The following is a 16,224-nucleotide window of genomic DNA, read 5'->3' as shown; positions in this document are numbered from 1 at the left end:
TCTTTTTTCATAGGGAAGAGGGAGAGTGATGAATTTAAGAGACTGAAGGAAACAACTGGACACTGGGCCAGTTAGGAAGTTGGAACTTGAAAGATAAACAGTTGAGGCCTAATATTCAGAAGTGTGGTTTGAGGCAGTATACCTCAAGTATGAATTTTAGTATTACAAGGAAAGTGAGGGATTTTGCACCTGTGTTTCTCTGTTCCTGCCTACTCCCACTTTCATCACACTCATTTTTGCACCTGGTCTAGACATGCAGCGTTACCTTGGAACAGTCACAGCTGTGATACAAGAAGGGCACTAATAATGCTAAGCACAGAAGGTTCTTGAAATGCCCTTTCTCCTCATTTACAGCAGTACAGATTTTCCTTGGCTTACAATGGGGTTACATCCCAATAAACCCATTGTAAGTTGAAAATATCTAAAGTCGAAAGTGCATTTACTGAACATCATAGCTTAACCTAGCCTGCCTTAAACGTGTTCAGAATATTTACATTAGACTACAGTTGAGCAAAATAATCTGACAAAAAGCCTATTTTATAATTGTGTTGACTGTCTTATGTGATCTGTTGAATACTATACTGAAAGTGGGAAGCAGAATGGTTGTAAGTGTGTCAGTTGTTTACCCTTGTGATGGTATAGCTGACTAGGAGCTGCAACTCACTGCCACTACTGGGCATCACAGGAGAAAGTCATACCACATGGCCTGGGAAAAGATCAAATTCAAATCACAGTTTCTACTCAAGGCATATCACTTTTGCACCATCATAAAGTAAAAAAAAAAAAGCATTAAGTGGAACCATTGTAAGTTTGGACCATATGTATAAGGAAACACATGGCTCTTCCCTAAAGCTTGAGCCAAAATTGTCGATTTTTTTCATTAGATTTTTTTGGGCCTTATTTCTTGTCTCCTTCCAAGAAGAACTAGACTGGTAGATAACTCTGTCTACTCCTTGTCCTCATCAATCCCTGGTATATACATTCACCAATCCCTTCCTCTTATCCCAGTCTGTTTTTGCTCTTGTTTTAACCTGGAAAATAACAAAACCCTAGAATGTGAAGTCAACAGGAACTTAATTTAAAATCGTGAAGGATGAATGATAACCTATATGAGAAAAGAACCTAAAAAAGAACAAATATATGTGTATGTATAACTGAATCGCTTCACTGTATACCTGAAACTAACACAACATTAGTTTAGTAAGTCAACTATGTGTGCTAAGTCGCTTCAGTCATGTCCAACTCTTTGTAACCCTATGGAATGTAGCCTGCCAGGCTCCTTTGCCCATGGGATCCTCCAGGCAAGAATACTGAAGTGGGTTGCCATTCCCTTCTCCAGAGGAGCTTCCCAACCTAGGGATGGAATCTGGGTCTCCAGCTTTGCAGGCAGATTCTTTACCATCTGAGCCACTAGGGATGCCCCTAAAATCAACTATACGCCAATAAAAGGAGAGGATTATTTTTTTAAAAGTTGGTGAAGGATGATCAAAAACAGACTTGTGGTTACCATATGAGAAACGAGGTGTGGGATGGGGGGGCCGTAGGGATAAATCAGGAGATTGAGATTAAAATACACACAACTACTATATATAAAATAGATCACCAACAAGGACCTACTGTACAGCACAGGAAACTCAAATATTCTGTGATAACCTATATGAGAAAAGAATCTGAAAAAGAATGAATATATATATATGAATAATATACGTATGTATAACTTAATCACTTTGCTGAACACTTGAAACTAACACAACATTGTAAACCAACTATACTCCAATAAGATTTTTTTTAAAAGATGATGACGAATGAGAGGACTAATGAGTATGTTTATAACAAAAAGAACTGTATCCTATCCGTCCTGGGCTGTTGCCATCAAAGGCCTTTGGCAATCCTAAGCTCTGTAGTTTAAATGGCAGAAGACTCCTCCAGTGTTTTTACAGACTCCTAGAGTGGGCTCCTGGAGAAGGCAATGGCACCCCACTCCAGTACTCTTGCCTGGAAAATCCCATGGGTGGAGGAGCCTGGTGGGCTTCAGTCCATGGGGTCGCTACAAGTCGGACACGACTGAGCGACTTCACTTTCACTTTTCACTTTCATGCATTGGAGAAGGAAATGGCAACTCACTCCAGTGTTCTTGCCTGGGGAATCCCAGGGACGGGGGAGCCTGGTAGGCTGCCGTCTATGGGGTCGCACAGAGTCGGACACGACTGAAGCGATGTAGCAGCAGCAGCAGAGTGGGCTCCATGATACCTCCAAATGATTTTTCTTTCCATTTCTTTTCCTAGATTTTTTAAGGCACACACCACCAGATTATGCCCTCGCACTGATCACCAAAATTATGCTTTGCAACTGCCCTTGTTAGTGCCTCAACCATACCAAGACGCATTGTGAGACTCTGACAGGAGGTGACACCTGTCAGTGTTCCTGTCCAAGTCTTCAGATCCTCTCAAGGTTGAGTCCCAGGTATGATAGAAGGAAGGAAATGGTGATAGTGTTGTATGGTTAGCAGTAAGTCCCAAGGTATTTGAGTCAGAACTGATGAATGGAACTAGAGAATCTTCCAGCCCTGCTATCCTTCACCCTCTGGAGTCTGGAGAGGGAAGTGTCTATTGCAGCATTACTGGGTGCTCCCCGTAGAGCAAACAGGAGCACAGACAGGTGGGTGGCTGCTCAGCTAGCAATAAGCCAGCCACTGCCACTCCCCAGCTCCCCAGCCACTTGAAAGGCTAATGCTCTAAGGGGAGAAGAGCTGTATTCAGAGCTGAAGGAGGCTGAGAGGCCTGACTACAGTTGATCAGTCTTTCCCCATCCCTCTGGCTGCCATTGGCACTAACCAAAGGCTGAAATTTTAGCCACCCGCTCTGTGGGTTGCACACTCCCCCTCCGCCACTGACCCCAGGCCTGGGCCTGAGCCCATTGCATGAGCCGGGAGCAGGGGTGGGGAGGGGGGTGTTGGCCTCGCTGACAAAATCTATTTGGAATTTCTCAAGGTTGTGGTTTGGGGCTTCAGTTTGCCACAGAGTGTGTCTGACAAAAGAAGAGAGAAAGCTAGAAAGAGAAAAGGAGCCAAAGAGAGCACAGAGGAAGAAACTGGAGGAAAACTGAAATAGTCCTGCTGTGATTTCATTGGCCATTCTCTTCCCTCTTCCTGAGTGTGAGAAATTCCCACTCTGGCTGTTCCTTATCATTATTTTCCCTCATATCCTATGTCTATTCTAGCTGCATCCATCTCTCTCGTGCTGTCCCATGCATACACGAAGCTCAGTCAGCGCCTAAAGGCCTACCTCCATCAAATTCCCAAACCAAGAATTCTCAGTGTGCAAGTGAAAATTTAGGACATCAAGTTTTGCCATAAAGTACTACCCTAAACCAACACCCCTTCCTCTCCTTCCTACCTTGATGCTACCTGATTTTGAGGGTAACTGGGGGCAGATATAGCTATTGCCTAGAGGTATGAAAAGGACTATTTCTACATCTCCTGGCCAAGGAGATGACCTGACAGAGTCAGCATCTTGCAACCCCATAAATAATCAGTTATTTGTAAAGTTCTAAATTTGTGCTACAGCTTCCTTTTTTGAATTGAAAGATGATTGTTTATTTTCAATGATACTTGACTAGGAATAGAAAGAAAGTGGAATTGAAATAAAAGAAGTTCTGTTTTCTCTAGATATGAGTGCAGTCGCTCAGTCGTGTCTGATTCTTTGCGACCCCATGGACTATAGCCTACCAAGCTCCTCTGTCCATGGGATTTTCCAGGCAAGAGTACTGGAGTGGATTGCCATTTCCTTCTCCAGGGGATCTTCCTGACCCACGGATCAAACCCGGGTCTCCCGCATTGTAGACAGATGCTTTACCATCTGAGCCACCAGGGAAGTCTCTAGATATGGTTATCTCTTAAAAGATAAAGGAGCTGTTTTGCTGAGATTAAGTGCAGAAGAGCTCTGAATAAGGAAAGACAAACTACATATGCAAATAATTCAGGGGGGTAGGATGCTGATTTTGCTGGTTTCCAGAGCAAAAAACTCCAATTTTGAGCATAGGAATCCTTTATATATGTTTCCTGTTAGTCTCGCATCTATCATCAAGTTCTCCAATTTGGAACCACAGAGAAGCACCTGCCATTTTTGAGTCCAGGTTCAATGGTGAGACGTCTTCAGGACCTGAAAATCACGGAACAGAGGTGACCTCACTGTGTAGGGTATGTGTCAAAACAAACCACAGCCAAAGAACCAAATCTGGCCCTGCAGTCCATTTTTGTGAATAAAGTTTTATTGGACATAGGCATGCCCATGAGTTGAGGAAAAAAAGGAAAATCCAAGCCCTGTTATAGGGCAGTGGCCAAGGCAAAATCTGGAGGTGGGGCATAGAGAACCTGAATGGGGCCTATGTTTACATCTTGAGTCCCTCACACCTAGAAGTCCCCCTGCCCCATCCAGTTTTTTCCACACTAAAAATTGTCAACTGAGTCACCTGAAGACCATTTCAAATCCTTTCTGGAACGGGGCATGATATACATAAAGTCACTGAGTGTGGGAGGGTAAGAGGATTCACCTGGAAAAGAAGCCAGGCTTGGGATCCCAAGTGTGGCTAGAAATATCACCATCTGTAGTCACCATTCCAGGAACTTAATTTATTTTTATTACAAACAAGAACCAAGAACAAGTCTCAGTACAATAAATTAGCCATTCCCACCCCTCCTGCTGAAGAAAGAAAAAGAGGCTCAGAGAGTCTTGGGTAAAATTCTTCCTTTGGAGGGTTCCCTTCAACATCTGAATGGGGGCAGACAGCTTCCCTAAGGGCCTTGACAGACAACTTTCAGGGTTTTAGAGTGCCCTGTACCGTGTCCCTTCCCTAAGAAAAACCTCTCTACCAACGGCTCCTATGACGGGGTCCAGGCTGCAGTAGAGGAGTTTGGAAACAGCAAATAGGAATGAGAGGTCTCTTTCTGGATATAGGTTGTATGGCTCCACACAATGCTGGGGCTATCCCACAAAAGAAAAGAGTGGTCAAGTTATAGGGACTCCCCAGCCAAAAAGGAATATGAATATGAGAGTTAAAGGGACCCCAGGTTGGGTGGCTGGGAGAGCAACACAGTTCATCTTACTCCATTCAGGTGTTCAAGGAACAGAAGAGGGTGACAGCTCCCCCACAAGGCCCTCCTACTGTGGGGGAGAAAGCCACACATCACAGACTCCTCCTGACCCAAAGCTGTTTCCAGGTAGACACTTTGAGCTGCCAGGGGCCAAGATTGACCCTGGACAGAAATCAGAACAAAAGGCTGCAAACGTGGCCCTCCCCTGCCCCAGCCCCACAGTGAGGCTCACCCTCACTTACACACATTGACCCACTCTGTGACCTTGCACTCTTCACACAGCACGTAGCAGCACCAGTGGAAGCGGCAATGACAGCGCTCGACTCGGGTCTGCCGGAGCACGTTGTGCCCGCGGCCACAGCACAGGCTGCCACAGCCATCCAGCAGGCGGCTGGTCTTGTTGCAGGCCCGGCCCCGCGTGCCTGGGGAGCCCACAGTGGGGTCTCGCTCGCAGAAGTCAGGAGACTTCTCGAAGTAGACCAGCTCTCCTGAGAGGCGACGGGGCCGAAGGCGGGGTTGGAAGGCTCCGGAGTTGCGGTTGTGAGCATCAATGAAGATGGCCCGGCCCAGCCGCTCCCGCAAGGCTGTTCCCACTGCCCGGAACTCTGGGGCTGCCCTCCAGCACGTCTTGAACTGGCAGCTGCCTGACGTGCCATGGCACTTGCATTTCCGCTTCAAGTTTTCAGTTACCACCTAGAGCATCAGCGAGGAAGAAATGAGAGGGGAGGGCAGCAAATGGACAGAGCTCAGAGGCACAGGAGAGGGGAGGGAGCAGAGAGCACACAGGAACAAACAGAGGGAAGAATGGTGATGAACTATCAGAAGCGAAAGGGCACCGTGAGACGGCTAATAGCGCCATTCCTTCGTTTTATGTTGGAGAACTAAAGCCAGAGCAGAGAGTAAATTGCCCATCTTCAACAAACAGCTGGTTATGGAGATTTGGCTGGTAACTAGCTGGCAACAGGACTCAGCTCCAGTTGTCCTGACTCCCAGTCCAGTGCTCTTTCCAGAGTGGACACTGGTAAACCAGGGAGTCTAGCCCAGAGAACCCCTAAATTCTAGGGAAGGCAGTGACTTGCTTGGCTCCAGGCCACCCCGCGGGTAACAATCACCCCCCACATCTCATCCTCTTATGCTGCTGTGCCCTCTCAAATCTAGCCAGGCCTTAAACGCCAGGAAGACCCAGGACAAGTTGCACACACATACCTGACGCCCCACCCTGTTGTTGTGGATCCGCATTCGTGCCTGGATGTCCCGGGGAGCTTCCCTGGAATCCAAAAAATCCCGAGAGAACTTCTCCCCGAAGTCCATGTCATGGTTACAGCCGCCCCATTCCCACGTGTCCTGGGGACCAGGGCTGGGACCAGAGCCAGGGCCCGTGCTGGGCAGGGAGTGGGGAAAGCTTTTGCCCCGCGATAGTGCCTGCAGCTGCAGCAGTTTCGCCCTCAGTCGATCCTGCTCACCACTGCCCTTCCAGCCACAGCCGCAGCTCACCAGCTTGCCCAGGCTGCAGGCGGTGGCTACTGCATGCATGACCCCAGCAGCCAGCATGGAGAAGGAAAAAGCGCTCTCTCGGAAACCTGGGGATGAAAGGGGTGTGGATAGGGGTAAGTCTGACAGGCCACTGAGAGTAAGGAGGCCAAAGGAAACAGCCAACCTGCAATTCCAGAATTTCCTGACTCCAGATCCTGCCATTTACCAGTGGAGTAGTTTGGGAGCAAGTCACAGGAGAAGGAAAGGAACCTAAAAGCACAGAGTCTCAGTTTCCTCATCTATAAAGGGAGAGGATGAATTGAGATGATCCCTGAGGCCCATTCTTGCTCTGTTTAAGTCTGGGGTTTTCAGGTGTGGATGAAAGAGCTAGGCTAGAGGGAAAGACCCCTGGGGATGAGAGATGACTAAGAGAGAGTCCTTGAGGTCTTTGAAGATATGTTCACTTAGTTCTATATCTGAAAGCCTTAGAAATTCCCCAGCCCTGCAGGTGGGATGGAAGCAGAAGCCTTTGGTTTTGTGATGTTGTTTTTTTAATCAAGGTTATTTAAATCAGTCTTTTCACCAACTTACCCTCCACCAACCCCAAATCCCCAAAGTGTTGGAGCTGTGGAGCTGTCCTTCCTCTTTCCAGTTTCTAGTTTTATATTTGCCCATTAAGACTGCCCCTTATATTTATCCTAACCTGCTATTACTCTATAAAATGCTGGGAGAGGGAGAGAGGTGGAGGTGATTCTCCCTAAGGTCCTCTTAAAATGTTGACTTCTTTGTTATGTTTTGGAGGTCACAGAGGCTCAGGATGACAAGCCTTCCTCAGGCTTAGATAGACATGCTTCTCTTTGGGCCATCAAAGCCTTCCCCTACACCAGGCCCTGTAGAAAAGCAGCCTCCCTCTCTGGAGCCCTGAGTGGATGGGAGCACCTCCTTAGGGGCCAGGCCTCTCCCGTCCCAGGATGCAGGGCTCCTGGCCCAGCCTCCTGATCCCCCAACCTCAAGCCTCCAGGGGTGAAGCTGTTTGCACAAGTCTTGGGAATTCCCCCACAGATGGCAGCTGCCTATTAACCCCATAGTCCCCAAAGTATTGCCCCCACCCTTGGGCTGAGCCCAGGATGGAAGTTTACTCCTTGGGGCATGGCCTAGCAAGAGACAGTGATGCCCTTCCAGACCAGGGCCCCCAGGCCAGGCCCCACAGTGACCTGTTCTCTGCACCTCCAGCGCTTCTTCACCTGCTCAAGTGAGAGCCACCTGGGGCCCCCACATCACTGAGGAGGGGGATGCTCCCCGGCTTCAAAGCCACCGGGGTCTTTGTTCCCAGCTTCTGCTCCTGGGAACCCCAGTAATTAGGAGAGTAGGTTTAACCCTTAAACGGTTGGGGGCGTCACCCCACCCCCGCTGAGGCTATGGGGACACCAGCCTGGGCTTGTCCCATGCAGAGAGGAGGGGCAGAAAAATTGGGGGACGAGGAGGAGGGGGGCGTTTAAAGCTTCTAGGGCTGGGGGCATCTCTTGCTCACAGGTGCAGCCGAGATCAGCTGGGCGGAGGCAGGAAAGGGGGGCCCTGGGGTAAGGGAGCAGGGACCCAGCTGCCTTGCCGGCAGCGCGCAGGTGGAAGTCTGAAGCACGGGGCCCCAGACGGGTGGCCAGACCCTACCCCGCGCAGCTCCGGGGGGGAATTCCCGGAGAGGCCCCTCCCAGAGTGGTGAACCAGCCCCTTCCCGCCTCCGCTCGCGTCGGCGAGCCCCCCGCCCCCCAGCCCCGGCGGCGGCGCAGACTCGCCCGGTCAGGCTCACCGCGCTTGAGGATGGCGCTGTGGTGCGGCAGGCGGCCGCCGCCCTCGAGCGCAGAGCAGTTCCAGCGCTGATCGCGCAGCTGGTGCTGACACTCGTGGACTGCGATGTGCAGGCCCTGGAGCGCCGACGCCGTCACGTCGGGGCTGCGCAGGCACAGGCCCAGCTGCCGCTTGCTCAGGCCCGACAGCGTCAAGCAGACTGTGTTGGCGGTCAGCGGCGGCTCGCCGCCGCCCGGCAGCTTCAAGCCCAGAATCTCATTGCCGAGGGCCCTGGGAACCGAGAAGGCGTCTCAGGTCTGCGGTCCAGGCCTTCGCGCCCTCTCCGACGCCTCCCGACCCGCCTCTAGCCCAGGGCTTTCTCTCGCGGGCTGGGTGACAGAGGGACCGCTCACCGACTGCACAACGCCAGGAACAGGAGACCGGCGAGGCCCGAGGGCGGAGGCCGCGGCCGGGGCTGCTCCCGCATGTCGAATCCTGGGCCCGAAGGCCCCGATGGGCAGATCGAGCAAGGCCTGCAGAACAGGGACACTTAGGGAGTGCTCTAGAATCGCGTGGCTCACCTGGGCAACCGAAGGATGCCCAACTCCGGCTCCTAACTCACCAGGGCCACCCCGCGGACCCTTCTCATCCTGCTCAAACAAAACAGTAAGATCACGCCCTTGATTCCCAGGGTACCTGGGCCCTGGAAGAAGAGTGTGGGCCTGGAAACTGGGACTTACGCCAGCGTCCTGGAGCTCACCCAGCCAGACACAGTGCCCGGCACAGAGACACACTCACGTGCAAACAGCTGGATAGTCTCACAAACAGCTCTCCACTACCCTGTCCACCGCTCCCTTTTCAAGGGCCCCAAGACTGGCTTCCCAGGCCCAACACAGCTTCACCCGCTCACGCTCAGGAGGCCTGGGGGCAGGATTGAGAGGGGCCGGGGTTGGGGGAGTGTCGTCTCCAAGTGCCATCTAGCAGCTTCCCTGAACAGGGTGGGGGAATGGGCTCCCCATCCCGCTCTGCCCTTCGCAGCCCCAGTAGGGAGCCAGGGGAGGCGCCAGGTGCCACAAGTCTGGGAGGGGACCTTGCTGCCCTCTTGAAATGGGCCGTGGTGCCGGCTGCTACTTTTCCTAACTACATGTTCCTCTCCTGGCACTGCCCGTCTGGTCCCCACCAGGTCCCCAGCCTCAGCCCCCACCCCTCTGCTCTCCACTCACTGCCCTCCAAATCTAGGGCCACTGCTTTATTTGCTAGGTCTTTATCTCTGGCAATATCCAGGGCTCTCTCTGCATCTCTGTGCCCCCGTGGGCGGATGCGTGTCTGTCTGACTACCAGAGTGCTTGTCGCGTCCCCGAGTGCAAGTCCCTGCCCTCCCTGCTTTCCCAATTCCGATTACCTCCAGCTGCTCTGGGGCCGAGTCTGCCACCGGCGCGGTTGGGTCGCCTGGACTCGGGCTGTTCAAACCGTGGGGAGACTGCGTCGGGTTCTGGCCCCTCGGCAGAGCCGCATTCTTCCAGGGCAGGGCCACTCCTCTCCGCCGCTTCCCCAGCGCCGCCGCGGCCGCCGGGAGGAAGGGAGGGAGGAAGGGAGGGAGTGATCGAGAAAGCGAGCGAGCGGGCGAGCACAGAACTGGGGGCTCTGGCTCTACTCGCGCGGAGCTCACCGGCGGCTCTGCCGCGGCTGACAGAGCTGCGGCCCCTCCCCGAGCCCGGGGCATCCCCACCCCACTCCTCACACCCCCCGCCTTGACCCGGGGAGCCCAGCCGCTCCCCCTCCTCCCAGCGTACTCACACACCCTCTCCCCCGACGCCTGGGTTTCAGGCTTGGCCCCACCGAAGGGGGAGGTGGCCAGAGTTCCACTCACCTGCTCTGGGACCGCCAAGGCTGCAAGGAGGGTGTGGTGACCCAGACTAGAGAGCCAAGCCCCTGGTCCCCAGTGGTCATGTCTCTTTGCCTCAGTTTCCCCCACCGGTAGCTGAGTGACTGGAAGGTGCCTTTGACCAGATGAAGACGGAACTCAGACCGAACTTGCCTGGCTGGACGGTCTTGGTCTCTGCGCGAGAGCCTGGGGAGAACGCGCTGCAGGGCAATCTGAGCTGGCGGGAGTAGCTCCCTTCTGGGTGGCTTGGCTTCCGCCCACCTCGGAGCCCTACGCCTGCCCCTTGGGAGGGGTCAGCTCTGGCCTCAGAGTTTGGCTCTGGCAGAGATTCCGGGAGCTCCGGAGATCTTCAGCCTGCCCCTGTGCTTCCTTGGGCTCACAGGCATCCTTGCCAGCAGAGGTCCCCTGCCCTTCCTAAGATCCCAAGTCGCCACTCCGGGGTGGCCCATATTCCTGCTCCAGACTCTCAGACTTGCTTCACGTGGAAAGAGGAGGAATCCCAAACTGAGCCCAGCCTGAGGACGGCCAGGCAAAGAGTCTGATCGTGGGTTGCACAGACGGAGGCAAACCACCCTAGGGAGTTCCAGTGGCAGCGAAGGGGTTAGGCGCCACTGCGCTCCTGCCTGACTCACCCTCCCAGCTCTAACCACTGTGGGCTATTTTTGCCAGAGAGGGGCCCCAGGCTTCCCAGCCGCCCCCCGCCCCTGCCAGACCGCAGCCCAAGGCACGGCTGGCCCCGCGCGCCTGAGGCTGGCAGTTGACTCAGAGACAGGCCCCCCGGGGAAGCAGAGCCATGGGGTTGAAACCCACAGCCACAGTCATCTCTTCCTTGGTAGTGGCCATGCAGCTTTCCTGGGCAGCCAGCCTCTAGTCTGTGTGGCTGCAGGTCTTGCCCTGGACTGCAGGGGGCACTGCTGTCTGGGGGGCAAAGCCGTCTGAGAGAGATTAATAACTTTCATCCGTTGGGATATTTATTAATCAACTTTATGTGCCAGGCCTCAGGCAGGCTGGGGAGGTGAAAGTACCCTAGTTCCTGACCCTGGACAGCTGTGATCAAAGAGGGCTGCTTTTCTCTGCTTTCCCACCTCTGGGTGGAGAGGGGAGTAGAGGAGAAGAAGCCCTACAGGAGAAGGGGCTCTTGTCCCTCCTTCCTGTTTAGGGGCCAAGAACCAAACTGTGTGTGGCTTTTGAGACCACTAGAATCTGCACCCTATCTTAGTAGCTTTTGGATCCTGTCCTTGTCCTTCCTGCATGTCAGCCTGGAACTGTCGCTGGAGGAGGGGGACAAGGTTTCCCATGCTCTTGGACACTCGCATTTTTCCATGTGACTCCAAGTCTCCCTCAGGTTTCAGACTGCTCCTTCTGATTTTACCCTTGTCGGGCTGTGGTATAGTCAGGTGCCAAGGAAGGGCTAGGGTCACAGCTACTACCACAGATTCAAACATCTTAGTGACCCCCGGGTTCCCCAGGCTGGCCTGTCCCAAACCCAAAGACCCATACTCCTGTTTCCTTTCCCAGCAGAAGCCCAGCTCTGGGACAGGAGGCCACAGGCAGGCAGACTGGGTGGCCTGAGCTGGCCCCCAGTGCCCTCGGCCCGACCGGCTGGCCTGAGCACTGACCCGCAGGCGGCTGGAGGGTGGTGGGGCAGGCGGGGCCTGGAGAGGGCTGTGGGTACACACCCATTGCCTAATACCCCAAGCACGCGGCCAGCTCCAGGAAAGGAGAGGGGCGGGAACCAGAGAGACCTTGACAAGGGTTGGGGCCCTGACAGCAGGGGGAAAGTGAGGGGCTGCCATTACTTCCGGGAGGGAGTGGGAGCAAGCTGGTCCCCCTTCCCCTGCGGGGAAGAGTAGGGGGCTGACTTCCCATCATAGGGGTGGACATATCAAGAGCAATCTGAGAACACTGGGGCTCTATAGGGCGGGGGTCAAAGAAAAAAGTGGGGGTCCCTGGAGATTGGGGGATCCAGCAACTGAGGCGGTGGCTAAAACTGAGTGCAGCCTCGAAAGCCTCCTCCTCCTCCTCCCCCCATGTTTGCCTTGGCCCGGGGTCCCGGGTGACTCATCTATTGCTGAGCCGCTGATAGGGGCGGCCAGGCCCAGGGAACCCAAATTATAGGCCCTGGAGGGATGGATGCACCCGCGGCGGCGGTGAGCTCAGCTGTGCTGCCCACCCTCCGCCTCTCACGCCTTCTGCTGCAGCACCCTAGGCCACCACCCGGAGGCACCAAAGCGTTCGCAGCTGACTGCACTGGACTCCAGAGAAACCCCCAACACTCAGCAGTTGCCCCCAACGTATCTGTAAAATTACCCACCACAGAACTTTGCACCTTCTCCACCAGAGGCTGATGCCTTCCCAGCCCAAAGAGGGAGTGCCACCTGCTGGTGCTTCAAAAGAAGGTAGGCTCCTCTGCCCACAGCTCTCAGCCCTGGTCCCCTGCTTCCTCCCCAGAGGAAAGCCCCTCTCCTATTTTAAGAGGGTAGTTTACTACTGACTTTCCACTTTAAGCCTTTAAAGGTATCCATGGTCAAAAGTGATGCAAAAAATAAATAAAGCAGGGTAAAGGAGATAGGTGGTGGAATTCCATTTTATATAGGGGGAGGAGAGAAAGGGATGTGGAGGAACAAACACATGGAGATATCGGGGAAGGGCATTCCAGAAGACAGAAAAGCAAGTGCAAAGATCTTGAAATAGTTACTTCCTTGGTATGTTCAAGGAATTAGCAAGGAGGCCAATGTGGCTGGAGGGAGGAATCTGCAGGGGTTTTGAAGACAGAAGAACAGGAGTTTTGTTTTCTGGGTTTTTTTTTTAAATTGATTTGACTTTAAAAAGTATAAAAAAAAAAAAACAGACAAGTCAAGGATGGCTCTAGTACTCTCATCCTGTGCAACTGAAAGGACGGATTTGCCATTCACAGGGATGGGGATGACTGAATAAAGAGTAGGTGCAAGTGAATAACTGGGAGTTTAGTTTTGGATATTGTACATTTTGAGATGTTTATTCAAGTGTTACATGTCCAAGTTCAGAGTTCAGGGCAAGAGATAAAAGTAGGGAGTATGAGACTGTATAGTTCTCCAAATGAGTGAGTGTAGACTGAGAAGTCCCAGATTGAAATGGGGTGCAGTCCCATGAGTCATGTAGAAATTGGGTGCAAAGGTGGACCCAGATAAAGAGACTGAGAAGGTGAGCAGTCAGGGAGGTAGGAATAGTGTTCCAAGAATCAGGTGAGACTATTTCAAGGACAAAGCGTTCAACTTTGTCTGCTATTCCTAAAAAGTTTGTTAGGGTGAGGACTGAGATTTGACAGTAGAGCAAAACGGAGGTCATGGATGATTTCGAGGAGGAAATGCAGTGGGTTCAAAGGTGTGATGAAGGTGGTGGAAAGAGAGAATAAAAAAATGAAACTGGCACCAGGGTGATTAAAGCAACACTTTGAGTTGTGCAGTAAAAGACAACACAGAAGTGGGGCACACTTAGGTGGTAATGTGAAGTCAAATAAAGTCGTGGGGTTTTTTAGATGGGAGACATTACAGCGTATTTGTAGGCTGATAGGTATGATCCAGTAGAGAGGTAAACTGATGACACAGGAAAGGAAGAGAAGACAATTGATAGAGCGATGATTTGATCTAAATAAATTTGGGCCAGGTCCTACAAAATGTGACTAGACCTAGAACCTTTCCACGCTTCCCTACTATTCCTGGTGGGTGGAATAGTGGAGCAAAGGATACGGAATCCTTCTTTCCTCCCTTCCCACTTATGCTTGTCACCAGTGGCCACAGACAGGACTGCCCTGTCTTCAAGCCCAGCTCCCTCCTCCATGGGGTTTTATCAACCCACTAAACCAAAAGATGTGACCCAGGCCCCAGTGGGAAAAACTCCTAAGGGACAAAGGGCAAGCTGCCCATGGTACACTGTCTACTTACTTGAGCCATCTGTGCTGGGTGGCCTCCTCAGGGGCCGCTGGCTTTTAGACCTGTGGAAGATGCTAAGCTAGTACACCTTGTCCCTCAGGGTCAAATCCTTGGAGGTGTCAAGGGCGTGGGAAAGATATTCCCCTCAAAAATAACCTCCATCAGGTTTCATTTGGGTTAATAGTCACCCTTTTAAAATGCAAGTGCCCCAGGAAGATTCATTAAACTTATCAGGCATTTATTCTTTAGAGTGATTTTCCTGCACTGTCAGGGAGGCCTGAGCATTTCTGGGACTTGGAACTCTTTGGTACCAGGCCTGGTACATTACTCAGTCAAAAAAACATCCTAAAGTCAGGGAAGATGAAAAAAAGAAGATAAAAATGGAGGCAGGAAGATCCTAAAGACCATTTTTATTTATCTCCCAGTTTGGGGAAGGGCCCCCAGCCTGCTATTGCTGCACAATCACAAGCAGCCATTAAGGTGGAAAAAGCATGGGGTGTGAGTCAGAACAGTCTGGGTTTTAACCTGGCTCTACCATTCATCCCTTTATTAGCTCCGGGGTCCATGGAAACCTGCCTAATCTAGTTTTTCCTTTGTAAAATGGAGAGAGAGAGGAGAGATGTAAAGGAGGAGATCCTCCTCCTCCAGGGGCAACCTGCGTGTGTTGGTGAGGCCTGATAACCAGGCTGGCAGTGCCCCCTATATCTCACACGGGGAATAGCAGCCACTCCTTCTATAGGAGGCAGAGGGACCCTGAAGCTGAGAGGTTGTAGGGAGGTGTGTTAGGGTTAGGGTTAGGTATCCCAGCATGGTGAGAGTGAAGAGTCAGGGTTTTAGGTGGAAAAGACAGAAATTTGGTAGAAAATTTCATGAAGAAGCAGAAACATGGATTCACAGGTTCTCTACTCTGGGTTCGGTTTAGCCAGCAGCCCTTCTGCTCCCGGCCCCTCCACACACACACCGGACATCTAGTCCAACGCCTGTCTTTTCTGAGCCCAGCCTCAGAGTCTCCGCTGCTCCAGGCCTCATCTGTTATGATGCCACCTTGGTTACAGGTTTTGTCCCCCGCCCCCAGTGACATGCACAGGTCGACACAGGCCATGGGGTGACACACTATAGGATGACACAAGGCGCACAGGGTAAGAGTGACACACATGTGCATATTTAATCTCCTACTCATCCACCCACCTGCACACACAGTTCCAGACACCGGTGCTCCGTCAGCCTTCTGGGTCTCTCCTGACCACCCCTTCCAGACACGTAGGAGATGATGCACTGTCCCAGGTGGTGGCTGTGACAAGATGACTCGATGATGCCTTCTGACCTGAGCTAAATCCCAAGATTCTTGAGAAAGGCTCCTAAAATCCCTCCTCAGGACATGGAGTTTCTGTGCGTGAAGACACACGCTCATGTGTGTATGCACATTCTCACACGCAGTCTCATTGACAACTCTCCCACTTGATGCACACACTGGCAGGCATTTGTGCACTTCTTTCCTCCCACAAGTACAAGCCTCTGCTGCCTCAGGTTTCTCTCCATCGTCGGGCTCTGTGTCCTCAGCTCATCCCCCCACCCCAACCCGCCCCTGGGATTTCCCTGACCACAGCCCCAACCCCACCCGTCTCCCGCTTCTCCTTTCCTGTTCAGCCGTCGGGGGTTCATGGGCGGGGAGGCGTCTCCCCAGAGTTGCTGCCCAGAACCACAGTTTTCCTTCTTCCACTCAGGATGGGGTTCCGGGGTGACGTCGAAGGGACAGCCCCACAGCGGGCAGCGAAGTGGCTGAGCTCCTAGCAGTTTGTCCCCGCAGCACACTGGTCGCTGCGCCCCCTGGCGGACGCTGGTCCCCGACGGGCTCCGGACGCGGAGAGGACTGAGGCGGGCGCGCGTGGGAGGGCGTCCCAAGGGGAGGGGTCGGCGGCCAGTGCAGGTCCGGAGGCGGGAGCCACCGGGCAGGGGGCGGGGGTGAGCCCCGACGGCCAGCCCGTCAGCTCTCGCCTCAGACGGGCGGGAGCCACGGCCCCGCTCGCTGCCCATTGTCTGCGCCCCTGACCGGTGCGCCCTGGTGCCACAGTGCGGCC

General features: G+C 53.0%; 1 protein-coding gene across 2 annotated transcripts; it reads right to left on the bottom strand.

The window, feature by feature from the left end:
* Nucleotides 1-4,615: 4,615 nt before the first annotated feature.
* On the bottom strand, nucleotides 4,616-10,913 carry WNT10B (Wnt family member 10B). Of its 2 annotated transcripts, XM_060412663.1 has the most exons (6): nucleotides 10,221-10,913; nucleotides 9,753-9,866; nucleotides 8,764-8,883; nucleotides 8,373-8,641; nucleotides 6,299-6,672; nucleotides 4,616-5,785 (listed from the first exon to the last, which is right to left on the bottom strand). In XM_060412663.1, exons 3-6 carry the CDS (start codon nucleotides 8,835-8,837, stop codon nucleotides 5,327-5,329), a joined length of 1,176 nt encoding a protein of 391 aa, XP_060268646.1. In that variant the 5' UTR covers nucleotides 8,838-8,883; nucleotides 9,753-9,866; nucleotides 10,221-10,913; the 3' UTR covers nucleotides 4,616-5,326. The 2 variants fall into 2 exon arrangements, with proteins under 2 accessions (XP_060268646.1, XP_004023119.2); XM_004023070.6 differs by lacking the exon at nucleotides 10,221-10,913 and having other exon boundaries at nucleotides 9,753-10,161.
* Nucleotides 10,914-16,224: the final 5,311 nt, after the last annotated feature.

This window comes from Ovis aries, chromosome 3 (genome assembly GCF_016772045.2).
Source record: "Ovis aries strain OAR_USU_Benz2616 breed Rambouillet chromosome 3, ARS-UI_Ramb_v3.0, whole genome shotgun sequence".
Classification (NCBI taxonomy): Eukaryota; Metazoa; Chordata; class Mammalia; order Artiodactyla; family Bovidae; genus Ovis; species Ovis aries.
The sequence above is the reverse complement of the archived record's forward strand: the minus strand, read 5'-3'. Positions and strand labels throughout refer to the sequence as shown.